The sequence below is a fragment of the Melanerpes formicivorus genome, unplaced genomic scaffold, assembly GCF_026170545.1.
Source record: "Melanerpes formicivorus ecotype bairdi unplaced genomic scaffold, bMelFor1.0.p_v2 SCAF_63, whole genome shotgun sequence".
NCBI classification, from domain to species: Eukaryota; Metazoa; Chordata; class Aves; order Piciformes; family Picidae; genus Melanerpes; species Melanerpes formicivorus.
Window position 1 is genome coordinate 431,329 of NW_027142415.1, and position 20,066 is coordinate 451,394.

At 44.2% G+C, this 20,066-nt stretch overlaps 1 protein-coding gene across 1 annotated transcript in view; it reads left to right on the forward strand.

Annotated features, from left to right (window-relative positions):
- Window positions 1–6,950: 6,950 nt before the first annotated feature.
- Window positions 6,951–20,066, forward strand: part of RFX6 (regulatory factor X6) — a 39,619-nt gene continuing 26,503 nt past the window's right edge. Inside the window, exons 1-5 of the mRNA XM_068162354.1 lie at window positions 6,951–7,149; window positions 7,388–7,544; window positions 9,259–9,382; window positions 11,083–11,144; window positions 18,002–18,079. Of these exons, the coding sequence (XP_068018455.1) occupies window positions 6,951–7,149; window positions 7,388–7,544; window positions 9,259–9,382; window positions 11,083–11,144; window positions 18,002–18,079 (620 nt within the window). The remainder of the gene's footprint in view (window positions 7,150–7,387; window positions 7,545–9,258; window positions 9,383–11,082; window positions 11,145–18,001; window positions 18,080–20,066) is intronic.

Sequence of the window (20,066 nt, forward strand, 5' to 3'; positions counted from 1 at the left end):
TGAGTCTTCCAAAGGTAAATCAGACCTGCTAAAAGTAAGCCATAAGACCTGTCCCTTACAGCACCCTTTACATCTCCATAACCTTTACTGAGGACCATCATCATAACCCACCCATCACTTCATTATGCCATTAACCTGAGCACACATTAGTGGAGCTTGCAGTGGGATGTACAGCTAAATCCTGCACGAATGTTCTGTTCACTTAATCTGTTGATAAGAGACACAGCAAAGACCTTTCTGATGTTTTCAAAACATGTAGCGGTTGAACAGGTGGTGAAGGCGTTCTGGGTGAAGGAAAGGACTAGCTGAGGCATGCTGGGGCTGAGGAGATGCTCAGCCTCCCTTGGCTTGGAGTGTTAGAGTAGGAGACAAAGAAGCTTGCTTATTAGCAGGAACCTGACCATTGCTGAGCATATCTAGTATCCCTTTACCAAGCAACCAGTAACACTATAGATCCTCTGCTGCATCTGAAGAGTCAAACTGTGCCCTCCCTGGGGCATGGCTGGGTTTCTGTCTACAGTCCCAGCTATCCCAAGGATCTTCTCTTTGCCTGAGAGAAGCTCTGAAAACAGTGTGGCCACTTTGTGGTTGAAATGAGAGCTCTTTGTCAGTAAGCAAAATCACTTCTCTGACAGATACCTGAGCCCATCTTGCTCCTGAGCAGACTCCAGAATCTGTTACTAGCAAAAACTTGTGGTTTGGCTTGGAGCAGGATGCTTCTGTGATTGTGTACACGTGGCAAACTGAGCTTTTATCTGTTGTTTACTTAGCAAATAAAGGCCTAATCAAGAGCCCATTGAAGGCAGTGGAAGGAATACTATTGCCTCTGGATCAGGCATTGAATTGCCCTGACATTGTCTGCCATCAAATATAATGCACAAAAGTTGCTTTTGGACCAGCCACTGAATTGCTCTGCCATGGTCTGCCATCAAATGTAATGCACAAAAGTTGCTTTTGGACCAGGCACTGAATTGCTCTGACCTTGTCTGCCATCAAATATAATGCACAAAAGTTGCTTTTGGACCAGGTACCGAATTGCTCTGACCTCGTCTGCCATCAAATATAAGGTACAAAAACTGCTTTAAAACCAATATTGTCCAAATATATCATGCAGAAAAAAAAACAACCCACCATAATCTGTTTTTCTTCTGCCCCAGAATTTTAGGATAATTTGCTATCATCCATTAGTTCCTGGCAAGCACAATTTTGTCAGTGATAATTAGGGATAAATGACGGCAAACCCGAGCTTAGAAGGCATTTGCTGGAATGATTTGAACTCAGAGGCTAGCAAGTGCATGAATCTGGTTCCATCCAGGAAACTGAGGTTCCAAGCCTCATCCCTGCAGCTCAGCACAAAGCACATGCTACAAGTGGGAATGTGCAAAAGGACAAGCAGTGGTCTTGTTTCCAGATTAACTGATGGCCTGAGCAACTTCCAGGCAACAGTACTTGTCTTTGAGGCTTCAGTAGACTGTGGCTAATCAGTCTTGAGGGGAAAAAGAAGGGAAAAGGGGGGTAAAAAAAGGGTTTTTAAAGTGAAAATCAGAATTATCCAAAACAATTGAGCACCAAACTCAGATACACCCAGTCACAGCACTTAGTAGATTCCTAGTGCAGCATCCTTCTCTTCATGCCTAGCAAGAAGAACATTGGTAGTCTACACTACCTTGTCCTCCTTCCCTTTTCCTCTGTATCACATCTACCATCTCACCCATATCCTGGCTCTCATCACACTGCCTGGTGGTTGATTTAACTCACTGAAATGTCAGAAAGCTCTTTACTGTTGGGTTTTTGGGGTTGGTTGGGGGTTTTGCTTGTTTGTTTGGGTTTTTCTGGTCTTGCTTTCTGTTATTTCATTGAATTAAACTGCCAAAGAAATGTTTTGCAAGTCCTGAAGCTGGCACAAAGTTGGCAGTGACAGTGTGTGAGTGTGTGGTCAGGAATAGGATGGACAGATTGATACATAAGGGGAAAATGCCCCCTCCTCAGCAGGGGTGAGCTGTGAATGCAGCTCTGTAGGGAGCTGTACCAAACATGGTGGTAAAGCCTTTATGACTCAGCTTTAGATAAAGAGAATAGTCCCTTGACTTTAGTGGTTTGCTTCTGTTAACACCTATTTAGTAGCTATTTGCAGACAGGGTCAGTATACAAGAATAAGTGTGGTGAATAGAGTTGCTTGGAATATCTACAGAAACCCTCAAAACCACTTCTTCAAGGGTGAACATATTCTCTCACCTCAGCTCTATTCTTGACTCATTCACAGGGAAACTGGAGATGTTTGTATAGCTGCCCAGAGAAAAACTCACCTGGCCTCCCCACTGCTCTTCTCCTGGATGCTGCCCACCAAAGCACAGTGCAAATACATGGACTGTGAAGTGGCTGTTCAGCCTGCAAGCTTGTAGGAGCACCTACTTAGGTGAATACAAACATATTCTCCCAATGTGGCAAGGGAAAAAAAAAGAATACATACCAGAAAAATGATGTTTTAAAATCAAGATAAGTAACCTGAGATAACCATCCAACACAGCTCGAGAGAGAGGTAAGCATGAGACAGTTTTACTTCCATGTAGCTACATAAGGTCAGACCATGAAGTCCCCACTTGCAGTTTACCTCAGCTGCCTACACAGTGTGGAGTCTGCCTGTGTTTGTAGAGCGTGTGGGAAGGGGTTGGTGGAATCCAAACTACATCAGGATAGTTTATTTATTTGGAAGTTTGCTTTCTGGGTAGAAAACGGAAAGGAAAGGAAAGGAAAGGAAAGGAAAGGAAAGGAAAGGAAAGGAAAGGAAAGGAAAGGAAAGGAAAGGAAAGGAAAGGAAAGGAAAGGAAAGGAAAGGAAAGGAAAGGAAAGGAAAGGAAAGGAAAGGAAAGGAAAGGAAAGGAAAGGAAAGGAAAGGAAAGGAAAGGAAAGGAAAGGAAAGGAAAGGAAAGGAAAGGAAAGGAAAGGAAAGGAAAGGAAAGGAAAAGGAAAGGAAAGGAAAGGAAAGGAAAGGAAAGGAAAGGAAAGGAAAGGAAAGGAAAGGAATAGACAAGACAGGTTGGAAAAGACCATTGAGATCTTCAAGTCCAACCCATCATCCAACACTTATCTAATCATCTAAACCATGGCACCAAGCACCCCATCCAGTCCCTTCCTAAACACCTCCAGGGATGGTGACTCCACCACCTCCCTGGGCAGCATGTTCCAATGGCCAATCTCTCTTTCTTTGAAGAACTTCTTCCTAACATCCAGCCTAAACCTCCCCTGGTGCAGCTTGAGATTGTGTCCTCTTGTTCTGGTGCTGGTTGCCTGGGAGAAGAGACCAATCCCCACCTGGCTACAACCTCCCTTCAGGTAGTTGTAGACAGCACTAAGGTCTCCCCTGAGCCTCCTCTTCTCCAGGCTAAGCAGCCCCAGCTCCCTCAGCCTCTCCTCACAGGGCTGTGCTCCAAACCCCTCCCCAGCTTTGTTGCCCTTCTCTGGACACATTCCATAAAGTCAACATCTTTCCTAAACAGAGGAGCCCAGATCTGGACACAGGACTCAAGGGGTGGCCTAACCAGTGCTGAGTACAGGGGCTGAATGACCTCCCTGCTCCTGCTGGCCACGCTGTTTCTGATCCAGGCCAGGATGCCATTGGCCTTCTTGGCTGCCTGGGCACACTGCTGGCTCATGTTCAGCCTACTATCAACCAGTACCCCCAGGTCCCTTTCTGCCTGACCACTCTCCAGCCACTCTGACCCCAGCCTGTAGCACTGGATGGGGTTGTTGCCAGAAGTGTCCACTTCTATACAAACCCAGAATGGGTTTTCATTCAGGGATCATAAGAACAGGAAATAAGGAGAACACTCAAATGTAAAGAGACAGACAGGTATGTCTAGATTTGTCAGCTGAAGATGGAGCAGGAAATACATTACTAAACATCACCATCTGCTGGATGCCAGCACTTGTTCCCAGCAAAGGGAAACTAAGCTTCTATGCTGCATAAATTTGTCAGAAAGGAGCTACATTCATGCTATATCAAGGCAGAGAATGACAAACTGACAATAATGAGAAATTACCTCATTATTCCCTTGTGGAACACTGGTATGTAGCCTGCTGTACTGCTGCTGTACAGTCAGCACATTAGAAAGAAACAGGTGTTAGATTCTACCAAATAAAGCTGATACCAACACCCTATCAGAGCTTCCACACAGTCCATTTGTCTGGGGAAGATATGAGGTGAAACAGTTTTCAGCACTTATGTAAACACTGTCAAGTTACACAGGAACAGATCAATAACAAAGTGTATTTCTATTGCTGCATTTATCTTCCAAACATTTTCCAGTTCAACACACAGAATCCCTCCAGTAGATTGTTGTTGCTGGCAAGTCACAGGGGCAGAAAGTTGAAAACATTTTGTTTCAACATGGTGTGGTGGAACACTGCGGCAAGGTGAAGTAGCTGGGTGCCAGTGTGAAAGATATTTCACATGTGAGTTGTTGAAAAATGGAATGGAATGGAATGGAATAGTATGGAATGGAATGGAATGGAATGGAATGGAATGGAATGGAATGGAATGGAATGGAATGGAATGGAAAGGAATGGAATGGAATAGAACAGAATAGAACAGAATAGACAGGTTGGAAAAGACCATTGAGATCTTCAAGTCCAACCTATCACCCAACACTATCTAATCACCTAAACCATGGCACCAAGCACCCCATCCAGTCTCTTCCTAAACACTTCCAGTGATGGTGACTCCACCACCTCCCTGGGCAGCACATTCCAATGGCCAATCTCTCTTTCTGCAAAGAACTTCTTCCTAACATCCAGCCTAAACCTCCCCTGGTGCAGCTTGAGACTGTGTCCTCTTGTTCTGGTGCTGGTTGCCTGGGAGAAGAGACAGACCCCCACCTAGCTACAATCTCCCTTCAGGTAGCTGTAGACAGCAAGAAGGTCTCCCCTGAGCCTCCTCTTCTCCAGGCTAAGCAACCCCAGCTCCCTCAGCCTCTCCTCATAGGGGTTGTGCTCCAGACCCCTCCCCAGCTTTGTTGCCCTTCTCTGGACACATTCCAGCACGTCAACATCTTTCCTAAACTGAGGGAAATAATCCTACTGTGCTACAGAGCACCTGTGTCTGAGCTACACTCCAGGCTATATAACAGAATCTGTTGAATATGGCCCTTCTGGACATGGTTTAATGGCCATGGTGGTCTTAGGTTGACAATTGGACTTAATGACCTTAGAGGTCTTTTCCAGTATGTTTTGTTTATGTGAAGAATGACCTTTCCATCAGGATGAATGTTTCTGAGATTACACCAAACACGAGAAAAGCAACAAACCAACAAAAAATCAACAGCTCTTGTGAATACTCTAGATTAGAATAGGGGAAGCCATGATTCCAGGTGTGATTTTCTGGCATTCAGAGTCCCTGTGAACAAAAAGAGAAGGTGCTCCATCGCTGTACAACCATCAGGTGTGAGGTTAAAAAGTGCTGTGAGTGCCATTGCCACTGTCCCAGGCTGAGGCTTTTTAACCAGCACCAGCTGGTTCACATGCTGTAGGTTTCTGGGCAATACCAACAGATCTTCCTGTTTTCTGAGCTCCATCATTCATACCTATGTGGTTTTGGTCCTTTTGGCAGATATGAGCACATCTGGGGGGCTGTTGAATAGAGGTGTGATAGCTGATGTCATAAGGCATCTGTGCAGGAGTAGAAGTGGTAATATTCTGCTGCTCTGTACTGCCTGGATGAATGGCTTGAGGTGGTGGAGGGAAGAACATCTCATCCCAAGCTTTGTGTTTGTGACAGCCCATGGCTAGAATAATGCCTCTAACATTCTTCATCTGATACAGCATTTCAGGGCTGCTTGCCACCACAAGCCATGCTACCATTTCCCAGCCCTTATCTGTGGGAGGCACAATGCCCAAGATTTTGCTTTAATGAGGATGTCCTGCAGCAGTGGATGTTCATGAGGTCTTGGGTGACAGGTTGGACTTGATGATCTTTGAGTTTTTTTCCAACCTTATTGATTCTATGATTCTATGTTGCAGTGACCAGGCTAATTTTTGGTTGTACTGACAACTTGGCACTCTGAAAAAGCAGAGACCATCTTTGGCGACTGTACCCTGTCATCTCTCTCACTCAGCTTACTGAAGCAGAATAAAGCAAGGACACATCAGTTAGGTCAGCGATGTATTTGTACAAAACGAAGCTGTTTTGTTCCAATGCCCACAAAATTACACTAGGAAATAACGAAATGCTGGCAGTAACAGACGGTGTCCGGGAAGGTCTCGCAGCCTGACGGCCACTCTTAGCTACCCAGAGGCTGCAGCGAGGAGCAGAGTGCTGGCGGACAGCCCTCGCTTTCACGCGCTGGGGATGCGGGAACTCCGCGGTCCCCTCCTTGCCTTGGCCGCGGCGGGCGGAGAGCTGTTACCCCGCACCAGCGGGAGCCGTTGCCGGCGGGAGTTAATCATTAAGTATCCAGCAGATCAGCTTCAGGATGAACCTCTCGGGCTTTTAGTTGTGTCTCCTCCAGGCGCGCCCAGCTTGATTGAGCACGGCGGTGGGCAGGAGGCAGGGACGGAGAAAAACCTCGTGGGGGCTGCCCGACAGCAGCGGAGCCCCCTCGGCAGGTGCTGCGGCGCTGCTACGAGGAGGGAGTGGCGCCCGGGGGCCCGGCCGCCTCTGCCCCTGCTGGAGCCATGCGACTTCTCTGGACGGCGGCGTAGGGCAGCACCTGTACCCCAAACGCCGCCCCCGCCTTGCTTCTCCTCTTCATCACACTGCCGGCGCCGGCGCTCGGCTGACAGCGTCTCCCGCCGTAGTGTTACAGCCCAGCACAAGCAGCCATCACGGCCCATGCCCCAGCCGGAGCTCCCCGCGCCCTAAGGCTGCCGTCGCGTCCTCCTCATCCCATCCCTTCCCGCTGCCCCATGGGCACCGGCTGCTCAGCAGCGGGGCAGAGCAGGAGCCGGTGAGGAGCATGGCCAAGGGACCCGAGCAAGAAGACGCCTTCCTGCACCTCCCGGCCGCACGGGCGGTGCCCTCCGCAGCTCAGGAGGATTGCTACGCCGACCTAGTGGGGCGAGGTTTGCTGCCTTATTCCGAAGAGGAGCTCTGCGCCTCGGCGGGCGCCGAGAGAGGGCTCTCGGAGCCGGCGCTGTCCGCCGGCATCAAGTCAGGTGAGAGGTGGGGTGCCGGCAGCGTTCCCCGGTCCACCCGCGGCCAGGGAGAGGCGCGACGCAGCGCCAGGCCCGCCGGTGCTGCTTGGGGTCCGCGGGGACGCGAGGTCGGGCAGGTGCTGTCCGGCCTCGGCCCGGCTCCTCGGGCAGCAGCAGACAGGGCTGCCGGTAAAACGGTGTGCTGCCTGACGGTAACGATGCCCCTGGGCTTCTCTTCTTGTTCCCCTCCGGCGCTCAGAAACACGCTTTAACAGCGAAGCTCTTTCCTCGGAAGAAGAGGATGCGGACACTCGCGACGGCTCACTGAAAGCCGCGGACCAGAGCCCGTCCGCCAAAAAGAGCATCACGCAGATCATGAAGGACAAGAAGAAGCAGACGCAGCTCACCTTGCAATGGTAGGGCCCGGCGGCAGCGAGCCCCCGCTGCTGACTCTCGGGCCGGGGGCCGTTGGTGACGACGGCGGAGCACCGGCTCTGGGAGCCGGCCGGGCGCCGCGGGTCATTCCGTTCGCAGGGGACACCCCTGGTTCTGCCCTGCCGTACCCCCGGCAGGACCGGGCCGGTGTGTCCGGCAGGCCCCGAGGGACTTTTCTTGAAAAGCTGATACGGCGTGGATGGTTACAACTCGCAGCTCGTTCAGAAATACTTGTCATTTAGCGGCGTTGTGGGGTGTTGGGATAGTTCGTGGGTTTTTTTTTCGGATAAGCCTTATCTAAAGTAAGGAGATCAACCCCAAATTCCTGATTAATTTGGGTTTTTTTTAATTAGCAGAGGGACATAAAGTTAACAAAAGCTGCTGTCAGCTTCTCACAGTACGTGGCTATTGATGAAATGTATTCTTTAAAGTGTGGAACGAAACATTACTTAAGGATTACCTTTGTGAATAGGTGTTCTAATTATCCTTCAAGGCTGTAACTGATTTCCCCTGCCTCATTATGCTTTTTCCCCCAATTTCTTTTTTACATTAAATGCTACCAGCTGCAGAAGCCCTGCCTTCGTTTTATCCAAGCAAAAATTAACCAAATAAGAGGCTATATTCTGCAGACATGAATTGCTAAATGCTTCTGTTAAAGCACACTTGAAATTAGGGAGGAGTGCTGTTAGATCAGATGGAACTTAGTTACCAAAAGCAAACTGAAAATCTAGATTTTGTTGTTGGAATTGGGTTTGCTTTATTTTTGGGGGGGGATCATAATTGAAAAATAAGAGTAATCCTAATTAGCCGGTTTCTTAGGCTAGTTTACTTCAAGCTGCCAAGTGAAAATTGGAATGATTTGAGCCTGGTGAGTCAGTGCAAAATTATTTGGTATGCAGTGTTTCCTCCACTGTATTTCCTTACAGATTTGTGTAATTTGAGAAATAAATTTATTGCACAGCGTCCCACGAGTGGCAAATAATGTAAACTGATAAAGAAAAGAAACAGGACAGCAGTGAAATACCCAGCTGTTACCAGGAGTTCAGTTCAAGTGAAGACAGCCAGTGTTTTACTTCAATTTAAAGACATTTGCTTTCGTGACTTTAATCACTGGGCACTTGTGTTGCCTAAACTCATTGGGAAGCTATATAAAAGTGCAGCCCCTTCAGAAAAGAAAAAGGCAGTTCTTTGCTTTTCAGTGTGGTTTGGTTAAGAAACTGTTTCACATCCAGCATGGGGAAATGAAAAAGCAAAAGCAGGAAGAAAAGAGACATTAACCCAGGTGTTAAAGACACAGTGGGACAGAAGATGGATATTGAAGCCCCTGCTCTTTCAAAGGGCAGATTTAAGCACAAGTCTTTCATACTCTAGCTAGTGCTCTTATTTTCAGAGCAAGACTGGCTCATAGATGACGATCATTTAGTTATTAATATAAAGAAAAAAAGTCCAGGCATAGAAAAAAGACTCATTATGAAGAGAGACCTGGCCCCAGGTGTTCCATATTCTGTGACTAACCTAAGTGCCCAGTGTGGAGTCAGTCGGTAGTGTCTGTCCTCTTCAGGAGAAACACTCAAGGAATTCCTCAGTTACAAGAAAAGAAAGAGAGAGGCCAATACCAAAAAAACCCAGAAGGAAAATCAAATTGAGAGATGTGGCATGTTGCTTCTAACTCTGGCAGTTTCTTTCTCTATACAGGCTGGAAGAAAACTACATTGTCTGTGAAGGAGTTTGTTTACCAAGATGTATCCTTTATGCACATTATCTAGACTTCTGCAGAAAGGAGAAGCTGGAACCTGCCTGTGCTGCAACTTTTGGGAAGGTAAAGAGTAAATGCTGTCATAATTTCTTAGATTAATTATTTGATAGACTCAACACTTAGTAGTACACCTGTGTCAACATTCCTCTCACATTCACGTGTTTTCTACTGCTGATGTGCCTGGAATCAGGCTGACTGCACTGTTCCATATGAAGTGATTTCATGGCATCAGCTTTGGGAGAATGAAGCTGAAATTCCCTTTGATTTATTGTTAGTTCATATAGATAATTATAGTATAGAATAATATATATAATTATAGTATAGAATAATATATATAATTATAATATAGAATAATATACATAATTATTATATATATATATATATAAAAGGACAATCTCTGCAAGAGCATTTGGACTGCTTTCCCCCTCCCCCCCCCTTTTAAAATGATGACATTAATAAGGTTCCCTCCACAAAAGCAGATCTGACATGGAGGACACTTTTAATTACACTAAAGGCAGTGTAAAGTGAGCTGTGACACAAGAAGGGGAACAAAAATTAATTACACAGAGTTGATTAATAACATAAACTGTTGATTCATCCTCTTTTCTACCCTTCTTTACAATTAATCCTGAAGCCATTTAATGAAAGGGAGACGTGAACTCTTCAGATTAAACCCTGAGTAGTCAGTGAAACAGGAAACCAAAAAATGCTTCAAGGATGATCTTCTTTTTTCTCCTTTTTTAAACACTACTGATCTAGTCATTGTTCATCCACAGCAAGATGCATTAATGTAATTAAATATTAATAATGGATTTAAAATCCAGTTCATAAGATGTCCACTTACTCATTTTTTTCCCCCCCTCTTGAATCAGATATTCTGAGAAAGTGGGTGTCTTATTTGCATGACAGTTCCAGTATAGAATAGAATAGACCAGGTTGGAAGAGACCTTCAGGATTATCGTGTCCAACCCATCATCCAACACAGCTTTGCCTATAAAAATCGTTGTCATAGTGATCTATTTATTAGTTGTATCTATTGGAACCACCTCTCTTACTGAATGACTTTTGAACTTAAATCTTCTGCCTTAAGCCTAATTTTTTTTTTTACAGGAAGGGTGGGATGGCTTTAGGGCACTAATCTCTATCCCCGGAGTCTAGTGACAGAATGCTTTGCTTGACTCGGATTAAATGACACAACATGAATGATGTGCAGCATAGAACTAACAGAAACTTTCACAGGGCTTCAGTGAACATAAATTTACACCTGTCCAACACTTTGATAGTGGAGGACAGAGAAGTACCTGTGAGGTAAATATTGGCTTGCTTTGAGCTTCAAATCACGTTTCTCAAATAAAAAGGTAATCAAGTATTCCTGGTTGGTTGAAGACAAAATAGGTGGAGGGCAGATCTTCCCCTGATTCTGTTTGTATCTCTGAAACAAAAGATGCAGTTGTGCTTTAGAGATCTGAATGAAGGGAGATCGTGGTGAATAAAACCGAATTTTCCATGACAGAAGTGAAAATGGAAAGGAAGAAGAGGTGGAAAGGAGTTTGTAGGTTGGGAAGATTGGAGATGCACAGAAGCGCAGAATGCAGAGTGAGGAGGGAAGGGCTCCTGCAGTGTCAAACTTCTTAATAGTTTGTTGTGCCAAAAGCGTTACAAATACTTCTTCGTGGGCTACATTCGATGATGTGTTTACACTATGGACAGGATGCCAAGCAAGCAGCCCGGCTAGAAATTGATACAGTTGCTTTTCTCTCCAGACCATTCGCCAGAAATTCCCTCTCCTCACCACAAGGCGGCTGGGAACAAGAGGCCACTCAAAGTAAGACGCAACTATTTGTCGCTCCTCTTACGGTGCGCATTCTAGGAATTGCATTAATTGCCACGTCTCCATGGTACATGCTAATTGGCTGGGGAGTTTATTCAGGTGACAAGTTGCAAGTAATAACTTCAGTGTGCGTGATGAAGCTGATAAGACTTTGAAAACATCACTGCAGGCTTAACTCCAAAAATCAAACTGATTAAGCTCCTAAACCCTATCATTGTATTTACAGAGCCCTGCATTTGTTGCAAATATGTTAAAGTTCTACATCTGAAAGACATTATGCAATGCATACATCTTTGTTACAGCTGCTCATTGTTGTGTATGTGCAATTTAACTATGATTTTATTTGCTTTTCTTGCAAATGAAGCATTTAATTGTGTTCATAGAATCATAGAACCAATAAGGTTGGAAAAGACCTCAGAGATCATCAAGTCCAACCTGTCACCACAGACCTCATGACTAACTAAGCCATGGCTCCAAGTGCCACATCCAGTCCCCTCTTGAACACCTCCAGGGATGGTGACTCCACCACCTCCCTGGGCAGCACATTTCAAAGGCTGACTCTTTCTGGGAAGAACTTTCTCCTCACATCCAGCCTAAACTTCCCCTGGTGCAGCTTGAGACTGTGTCCTCTTGTTCTGGTGCTGGTTGCCTGGGAGAAGAGACCAACCCCCTCCTGGCTACGACCTCCCTTCAGGTAGTTGTAGAGAGCAATGAGGTCTCCCCTAAGACTCCTCTTCTCCAGGCTAAGCAACCCCAGCTCCCTTAGCCTCTCCTCACAGAGGAGTTCAACACATAATAGTATGGATTAATGCAAAGACACCAGAAAAAAAGTATATCCTTAAAGTGATAAGAAAGTATTCTGCTTTTTGTTGCAGGGGGCTTGGACAAGATAACCTTTGAGGAGTCTTTTCCAACCCAATGCAGTCTGTGACTCTGTAGTAAAAGCTCTGAAACAAATGAGTACACAACTTATAGTGCAGTCATTTCATATATAATGTACCCAGTTAATCTGTGTATTTGATCTACAGAATATTAGGCTGTTGGAATAGATCACAGATAATTATATATCATCTGTGGTGACTTTTTTGGTTAGTTTCTGCTTCTTGGCCATGATAATGTAAAATTGTAGTGAATAGTGATAGCAACATAATCCTTCACATCTGCCTCCCCTCCTGTGTCCTGCTAGGGTCAAGGCTGCTGAGGAGGAACTGATTATTCCTTCTCAGTCTGATTCTATTTTATAGTAGGAGAATGCTATTTATTAAGGAAATGAAGAAGTGTGTGGTGTGTTGGTGCAAGGAACACAGAAAATTCAGACTACTGCTCTTAAGTAACTGCTAGTGTCAAGCTCTGAGTTAGGTAGTCCTAGGAAACTCTTTACTCCCATTTGAGGAGTCACAAAAGCAGCACTTTGGTGCAGTGTGTGAAATCAAGGCTGGCTCAGCTTTTCTGAGTGCTGTGCTTTAAACACTTATTTCAGTGTTTATCAGTCTCCAGTAAAAACAAAAACAATTAAACCTAAATAGTGTGTGCCTGTATCATTCAACATAAAATAGGGCTAGTTAATTTTGTTCTTTTAAAGTAACTGTCTAAAAAACTCCATGCTTTTCAGTGCCAAATCAAAGAGGATCCACTCAGGGCCCAAACTTTCAAAATGTCTTGTGCCTGCTTAATATAAAGCACAGCAAATCAACCTCTGAGTAAAGCAGGTTCCAAATCTAGTTTTTAACAGGGAAATATAGCTACAAAATTAATTGTTTTGGGACATGTGTCACTGTATTCTCCTTTTTTTCCAAGACACTGAACAGTGTTAGCCCAGAAATACCTCATGCCCAACATTTCTTCATCAGATCCCATATCCTTACTCACCTTGGTGGTATTATGTGCCATACTTTCATGGGGATTAACTGTTCTTGAACAATTTCCTCAAGGGGATGAGACATCAGCAGGTTTTGTTTGAACATCTGGCATTTGTTTCCTTCTCCCCCCCCCCCCCCCATCAGTTTTCCTCTGAGTCTTTTCCTCTACAATTCTCATTTCCTCTAAATTATATTTACATTGTTCTTGCTCTATAACAAAGGACCTTACAAAAGGCAGAAATGACAATGTCTCTAGTTCAGAGACTGAGGGCAGCAGCAAAGTAGTCATAGAGAAGCAGCAGGATAAATAATGATCTCTGATCTTGTCTGTCTCTGATGTTGTGGACCTTATTCCTCTCAGAACTACAGACTCACTGAGGAGCAAACTGATTTCTGCTCTCAGGTAGCAGTTAGTCACACACACACACAAAAGCATTAACAGAAGTATTTCCATGAAATGAATAAGCCATTTAAGTGACTGTTCAGCAATTTCAGCAAAAGCCTAGGGTTGGTTACTCTCTGCTTTTATGTCAGCATGAGCTCTAAACGTTGTAAGTTGTTACTGTGTGAAACAAAGCTGGGTTTACTGGGGCTGGTAAGAGACACTTCCTAGGAGCAGTTAAATGCTATTCTTTTAAGCTCGGTAGTGTGGTGACCTTGTTTTATTTCTGATGTTGCTGTCATTGTTTTCAGGTAATGTTAGGAGGAGCTGTAAGAGTGCTCATTTTTCTGAGAGTGGTGTTTCATATGGCCAAGTTGCTTAGGAGCTCTGATTGTTGTCCAGGAGCCAGATGCTGCAAAAGCATGGAAAGAAAAATGACAATTTCTTCCACACTGAAACAAGGCCAAGCTCTTTCTAGTGTTCTCATGAGCATGAATAGGACTTGGGAAAGAACTCCTGCTCTAAGGTGTGAGATACAGGTGCTGTTCTAAGGTGTGAGATATGCAAATGTTAGTTCCTCTGATTCCAAGCAGCATTTATCATCTCCAGTTCTGGAGAAAGAAGTGTCTTAAAGGGTCTAACTAAGCTTTGAGTCAGAGTCTCTATGTCTTTACATCCAACACCCCATTTGCACCAAAGTGTCAGGACTAAACCAGTTATTTAAACATTTGGGCAAGAAGGTACAACACATGGAATAGCATTTTGTTAAACAAATTGACTCCTGTCACACCCATGCTAATCACTCCAGACTGTTGAAGGTAGGGGGAGTTTGATTGCTGAGTGGAAGAAGCCCAAGCCTGATAAATACTGCAATCTGCTCTCTTAGATTAGAATTTCACAAGCAACAGTTTTCTGTGCAGCAGGTTCCAAATCTGCCTTTTTGCACAGGTAATGTTGAACATACTGTGGCCCACTGCTAGAATTCAGATGCAGCGAATTGCCCGCAGCAGCTCTTCAGGAGAACATGCACACTGCTCACTCCATACACACAGAGACTGTTTGAGCTCAAGTTACAATTTAATTTCTTTGTAGACTTTGATCAATGATGAATCTTAGCTTTTATCCATCATGTCTGAAAAACTATTATCTTATTTATTAGGAGTGATTTAGTGGGTTAATAAAACTGATATGGCAGCTGGCCCTGTGATAACAAGTTATTGCAAGTCCCTGAACAGCTTAAGCCTATCATTTCCTTATCAGCTATCATTTGTGTCAGTGTATGCTAAAATCAGGGCTACTAGTTGCATAGGAACAGATGTTACAACAAACCCCTGAAATTAAAAGAGGAAAGCAATTCAGCTTGTTTTTCTCTGAAAGGTTTGTTAAAAAAACAACTTGAGAATAAATTCATTATGAGGACTGGCTGCCATGCATTAACTATACAACAGAGATAGAAATAGTAAAATACATGTGGGCTGTGCATACCCACAGAAATATGCATGTAAAGTGACAGAAAGAAGTTAGTAGGTGAAGGACAGTATCAGTGTGTCTGAGATGGGTATACCGCTCTCAACAGGGAGCCCAAGATGAGCTGTGCAGCTAATGACTTTGGTTTGTAAGAGAATAAAAACCTTCCTGTCTTACTACTCTCTGAAGCATGCCAGACAGAGCTTGGAAAGTACAGATTGTGGTTTTTTAATTGCCTTTGTGTCATGACTGGAAAGCTGTAGTTTGTAGGACTAAAAGTTCGACTACACTCATCACTGAAGGAAATCGGAATAGCCGCTGTGCCTTTGAGGCGCACAGAACAGGTCCTGAAAAGATCTATTCTCTACATGACAATATGTCACAACAGCAAATTCTGCTATCCTGGGGCATTCCAGAGCAGGAACAAGTACCTTGCTTACCACTGGAAAACTGAGGATACAAATCATACAGCAGTTCTTCTTCCTAGCCCAAATACATTTACAGTGAATTAGGTGTTGAATAATCTAGACACTGGATCCTAACTTTGTAATGGTTTTCTTTGCCTCTGTCCCACTCCAAGTTTTGCAGGGGGGAATTCCAATTTTGTGATGAAAGTGGGAAGTTTTAGTTTTAGAATTTAAAAAAATGGCATTGATTTGAACTTGGAGATTTAGGATGCTGGAATAAGTTGTAAGCCAGTGATGAATGTGTCCAGAGAGGGGAAACGGGGCTGGTGAGAGGCCTTGAGCACAAGCCCTACGAGGAGAGGCTAAGGGAGCTGGGATCGTTTAGCCTGGAGAAGAGGAGGCTCAGGGGAGACTTTATTGCTGTCTACAACTACCTGAAGGGAGGTTGTAGCCAGGTGGGGGTTGGTCTCTTTTCCCAGGCAACCAGCACCAGAACAAGAGGACACAGTCTCAAGCTGCACCAGGGAAAATTTAGGCTCAAGGTGAGGAGGAAGTTCTTCCCAGAAAGAGTAATTGGCCACTGGAATGTGCTGCCCAGGAAGGTGCTGGAGTCCCCATCCCTGGAGGTGTTCAAAAAGGGATTGGACGTGGCACTTGAAGCCATGGTTTAGTAGTCATGAGGTATTGGGTGACAAGTTGGACTTGATGGTCTTTGAGGTCTTTTTCAACCTTATTGATTCTGTGATTCTAAGAATGTGCTGATAACATCGTTGCAGAAGTGGTCCCAGCTCTCTTTTGGTTTTCATCCTTTTGCTATGGCAAGACTAAGTAAATGATGTTATTTGGAAGGATCCATACATGTGTGGTTTCAATAACCTCTTGTCCCACTTACTAAACGACTTCATGTAAGAAGAGAGAATGCTTATACCTTTAGCATTTGTGTCTAACTCTTATCAAATATTAGGAATAGGAATTTCCAGATCCAAGTCTTTGGCCCGAGATTTAATACTCCTAAACTAAAAGTGAGTGGTTGAAAACCTTCAGGACTTGAACTTACAGCATGGGTGACACAATACTAAATGTGAACTGGGGAACAGCAGTCTAGCAGTAGGACACTTAATGTAAGGTCCCACCGACATCCTAAACCAGCTTGAGGTATCGCTTTGCTTTGATCAGCCAGCTCTGCTTTAATGGATAAAAAGGCAACTGTTATGAGCAGGTGGTCTTATGTCTGAGCTTCTATTAATAGGTCTTTCAAATGGTCACTTCACATCACCATCCCTTAGAAAAATACACTTACAGGGCAGGATGACTAACAGTAAAGAAATGGAGGAGAAGTTTTTGACCTTCCTATGGGTCCCCAGGTACCACTTGGATCTTGTGGTACTAGTGCAGATGCATCAGTTTCACCCAAGCAGTAAAAGCTGCCATGTTTAACAGCAGCCACTTTCTGCCACCCTTCTTGGCTCTAAAGTCCTGAGTGCCCACAACAGACTGCCTGAAAACTTGACTGTTTCAGCCCCTTAGGCTCAGCAAATAGACCACCCTAATGAACATTTTCTTAACTACTATTTGTATCTAATGCATTTAGGCAGCTTTTAAAATAGAAACCATTTGAGAGTGTTGCTTTTACCTGTGACTGTCCCATTCAAGAACAAACAGCAAGAATGTGATCATTTTTAATGGGCACCACTAAGAAGAGCTGAAAATTTGCCTTTTTGTGGTCTGTGAGCTACTGCCTGGGGCTTTGTGCCTTAAGAGTGCATTTCTCCTAGGTTTTAAGAAACTTTAGTGGAATTAGTGCAGTGGGTTGCCAAGTTAGCCTTGGTTTGCATGAAATGTACTTGGAGTAGAAGTGCTACTATGAAGCAGTTCAATTAAAACAGCTGCCATGGTGTTTTCAAGCTGATTTTAGTTAAAAATAAATGAGCCTGAGCATCCTGTTCAGAACAGCCTTGGACAAATTTGGTTTAACGCAATCAGGCTTTAAATCTGTCAAGTGGAATTTATAAGACAGGCCCTATCGCCTTTGATAGGTGAACACAGGTAAACTTTGCTCTGACCAATAAAGAAAGAGCTGCCCCCAGCTTGATCTTCTGCCCTTCTCCTGAGGGTCCCCTCTCTTGTTGCAAAATCAATGGGCAGCAGTAAGAATCTACTGCATGGCTGGTTTTCTTGGCACCAGGCGACAGGCACCTTTCCTCCTTCCACCTCAATTTAGGGGCAGTAATCTCCAGGAGAGCTGCAGTGAAGGCAAATGGGGATGAGGATTGTTCAAGTGGCTAAATAATTCAGAGTCAATCAGCGTACAACCTGAGAGAAGAATGAATGAATGAATGGATGAATGACATGTTAGCATTTTTATTCATAGGAGGCTGAACACTAATTTACAGGGTACATTGGTGATAAACCTGGTAGAGCAAACCCATCACCCATTCAACAAGTGAAGTAAAATGAAAGGGAATGCACACTAGGCAAAAGAGAGATGATATGTTTTAGGAGATTTTACAGACCTGTAAGAGACAAAGTGTTTAGAATGTAAAGAAGATCCTGGCCTTGAATCTGGGATCTAATAATGGCAAGACTGCTGTCTGTAAGACAAGATATGGTTTCATGTCAGTGAAAGGAATTGGTAGACACTGTTAAGTTTTTAGAAAGCATTGAAAATCAATTTGATGGTTTGCTTTACTTGATATGGTACTCATAAACACCCCTCTCTTTTTTTTCCCCCCACAGATACCACTATTATGGAATTGGCATTAAAGAAAGCAGTGCATACTACCACTCTGTATATTCTGGGAAAGGCTTAACCAGGTACTTACTTCTGAGGTTTACTCTATGAAGGTTTAACTTTAACCTTCCCTAGGACAGTACTTTCTGTTGATCCCAGAACTAGTATTGCTGCATACCTCAATGTCTGTCATACCTTGATTTAAACAGCAGTTTGCTCCTTAGAAAACATTGATTTTATTTTAAGAGGCTGCTCTAGGTCTTTTCCCAGTGCCTTCCAGTATAGCCCCACCACAGTCAGTGCAGAGCTGCATCAATTTCTACCAGCAGAGGATTTGCTCAAGCTCACATGAGGCAGCAAAACACCGTTTCCAGAACACTTGTCTCGTTTTGTTTGCTCGTGTAGCACCCTCTGAGTTCTTTCCTCGGGACAGCTTCCCATTATGAAACGTCTGGAGAATGGTGTGAATCTGGCACCTGTGGGGCAGGAGGGAGGGGGTCAGTGTAGATTAATATTTACAGGTCCTTTGACTGGCTAATATCAGTTTAAACCTAACCCAGGAAGCTCTAATTATATTTATTTAAGGGACAGCTAGCAGGATCAATATGTTACGATAGCTGCCTGTTGGTTTGCCAAAGATTAATAGTTCGTAAAACAAATGTCTCTGTTCACATATGGCTTGAATGATGGCTTTCATTGTCTGTGGTACTATACCTGTGTGAGTGGGGACTCTGAGAAAGGAAAGGAATAAATGAGTTCATAAGCACACATAGGAAATTCAGCTTCTGGCTGATTTAGGTTATATCCAAAGAGGCTTTTTCTAAACAACAGGATGAATGTGGAAATTGAGGGTAATGTTGTTGCTAATGATGCTTAAAAGGAGGGATCCCTGCTCTGAAGGACTTAAGGTGTAATAGACTGCAGTATGCCATTTCCTTGCCCACTGTTTATCCAGAGCTGCAGTGGTGTTGCTGGTACACAGTGGGCCCTCAGCTTTATCTCAGCCATTTCCATTTTCACTTAAAGCTCTGTCCTTGTTCAGTCTAGCAGCTGTGAATGCAAAGAAAGTGGAGGTTCTGCAAAGTTCCCCACAGCTGGGTTTCTGATGGTGCACAGTCATATAAAGATAGCACAGATGCTCTCCAAGATCTTCAGGAGTGATCACTAGATTCACTAGTTAGGAGCTTTTGCTTTGTTAGGGCTTGTGCCCTCATGTATGAAATGTTGAATTGTCAGGGTCCAGCAGCCAAATTGGTTCCCTAGCTGTTTTAATACAGAAGCTTAAACGCTCATTTTACACCATCTGGCCCATCACTGTAGCTGGGTTTGTCTGTGTAAAGAGAATGACACAGCAGGCTGGGGTTTAGAAGCTTCTGGGTAAGGAAAGAGTCAAGCAACGTAGGGCTTCAAGATTTAGAGTGAATCTCCCAGTTCCTGGCTGCTGCACATAATTATCCATCATAAAATCCGTCCTTTACCTGATATCTGTGCTGGTAGGTGAGCTATAAAAATTGTTCCTGCTTGGGGCAGAAATAGGAAGGAAGAATACATGGGTTGATAACGGTTATCAGATCACACCATACTCTTGCACAAGTATGGGCATATGGAAACCTTTACCACAAGGCTTGCATGTTAGTAGACAGCTTGTCAAAGGACTAGAATGGGAAATGAGCCTCAATTTGGTTGCTTAAATATAGGCCTCTACTGCCATTTCAAACTTAGCATTAGGGGATTAATACTTAGGTAGCTGAGCTGAGTCCAATAATCCTTAAATGCAGGGTTGCAGATGCCCAAATCTTTAAATTCCCCTCTAATTTTGACCTGCTGCTTCCTTTAAATATCAAGCCTTGCACTGTGAAAGGCTCTGACACCAAAAAACATTAGTATCCACAGCCCTGTGTGAGCTTTAGCTTAGCAATTAAGGCTCTGAAGGAGCAATGCAGGCGCTGCTTTCTGGTTTTGATGCACCTTCTGTGCACGTTGTGCTGCACATGGGAAATCCACAGTCCATGACAAACACATCCAGCTCTGAGGCTAATTAGCTGCATGTTGTAATCAGCTATGTGATTC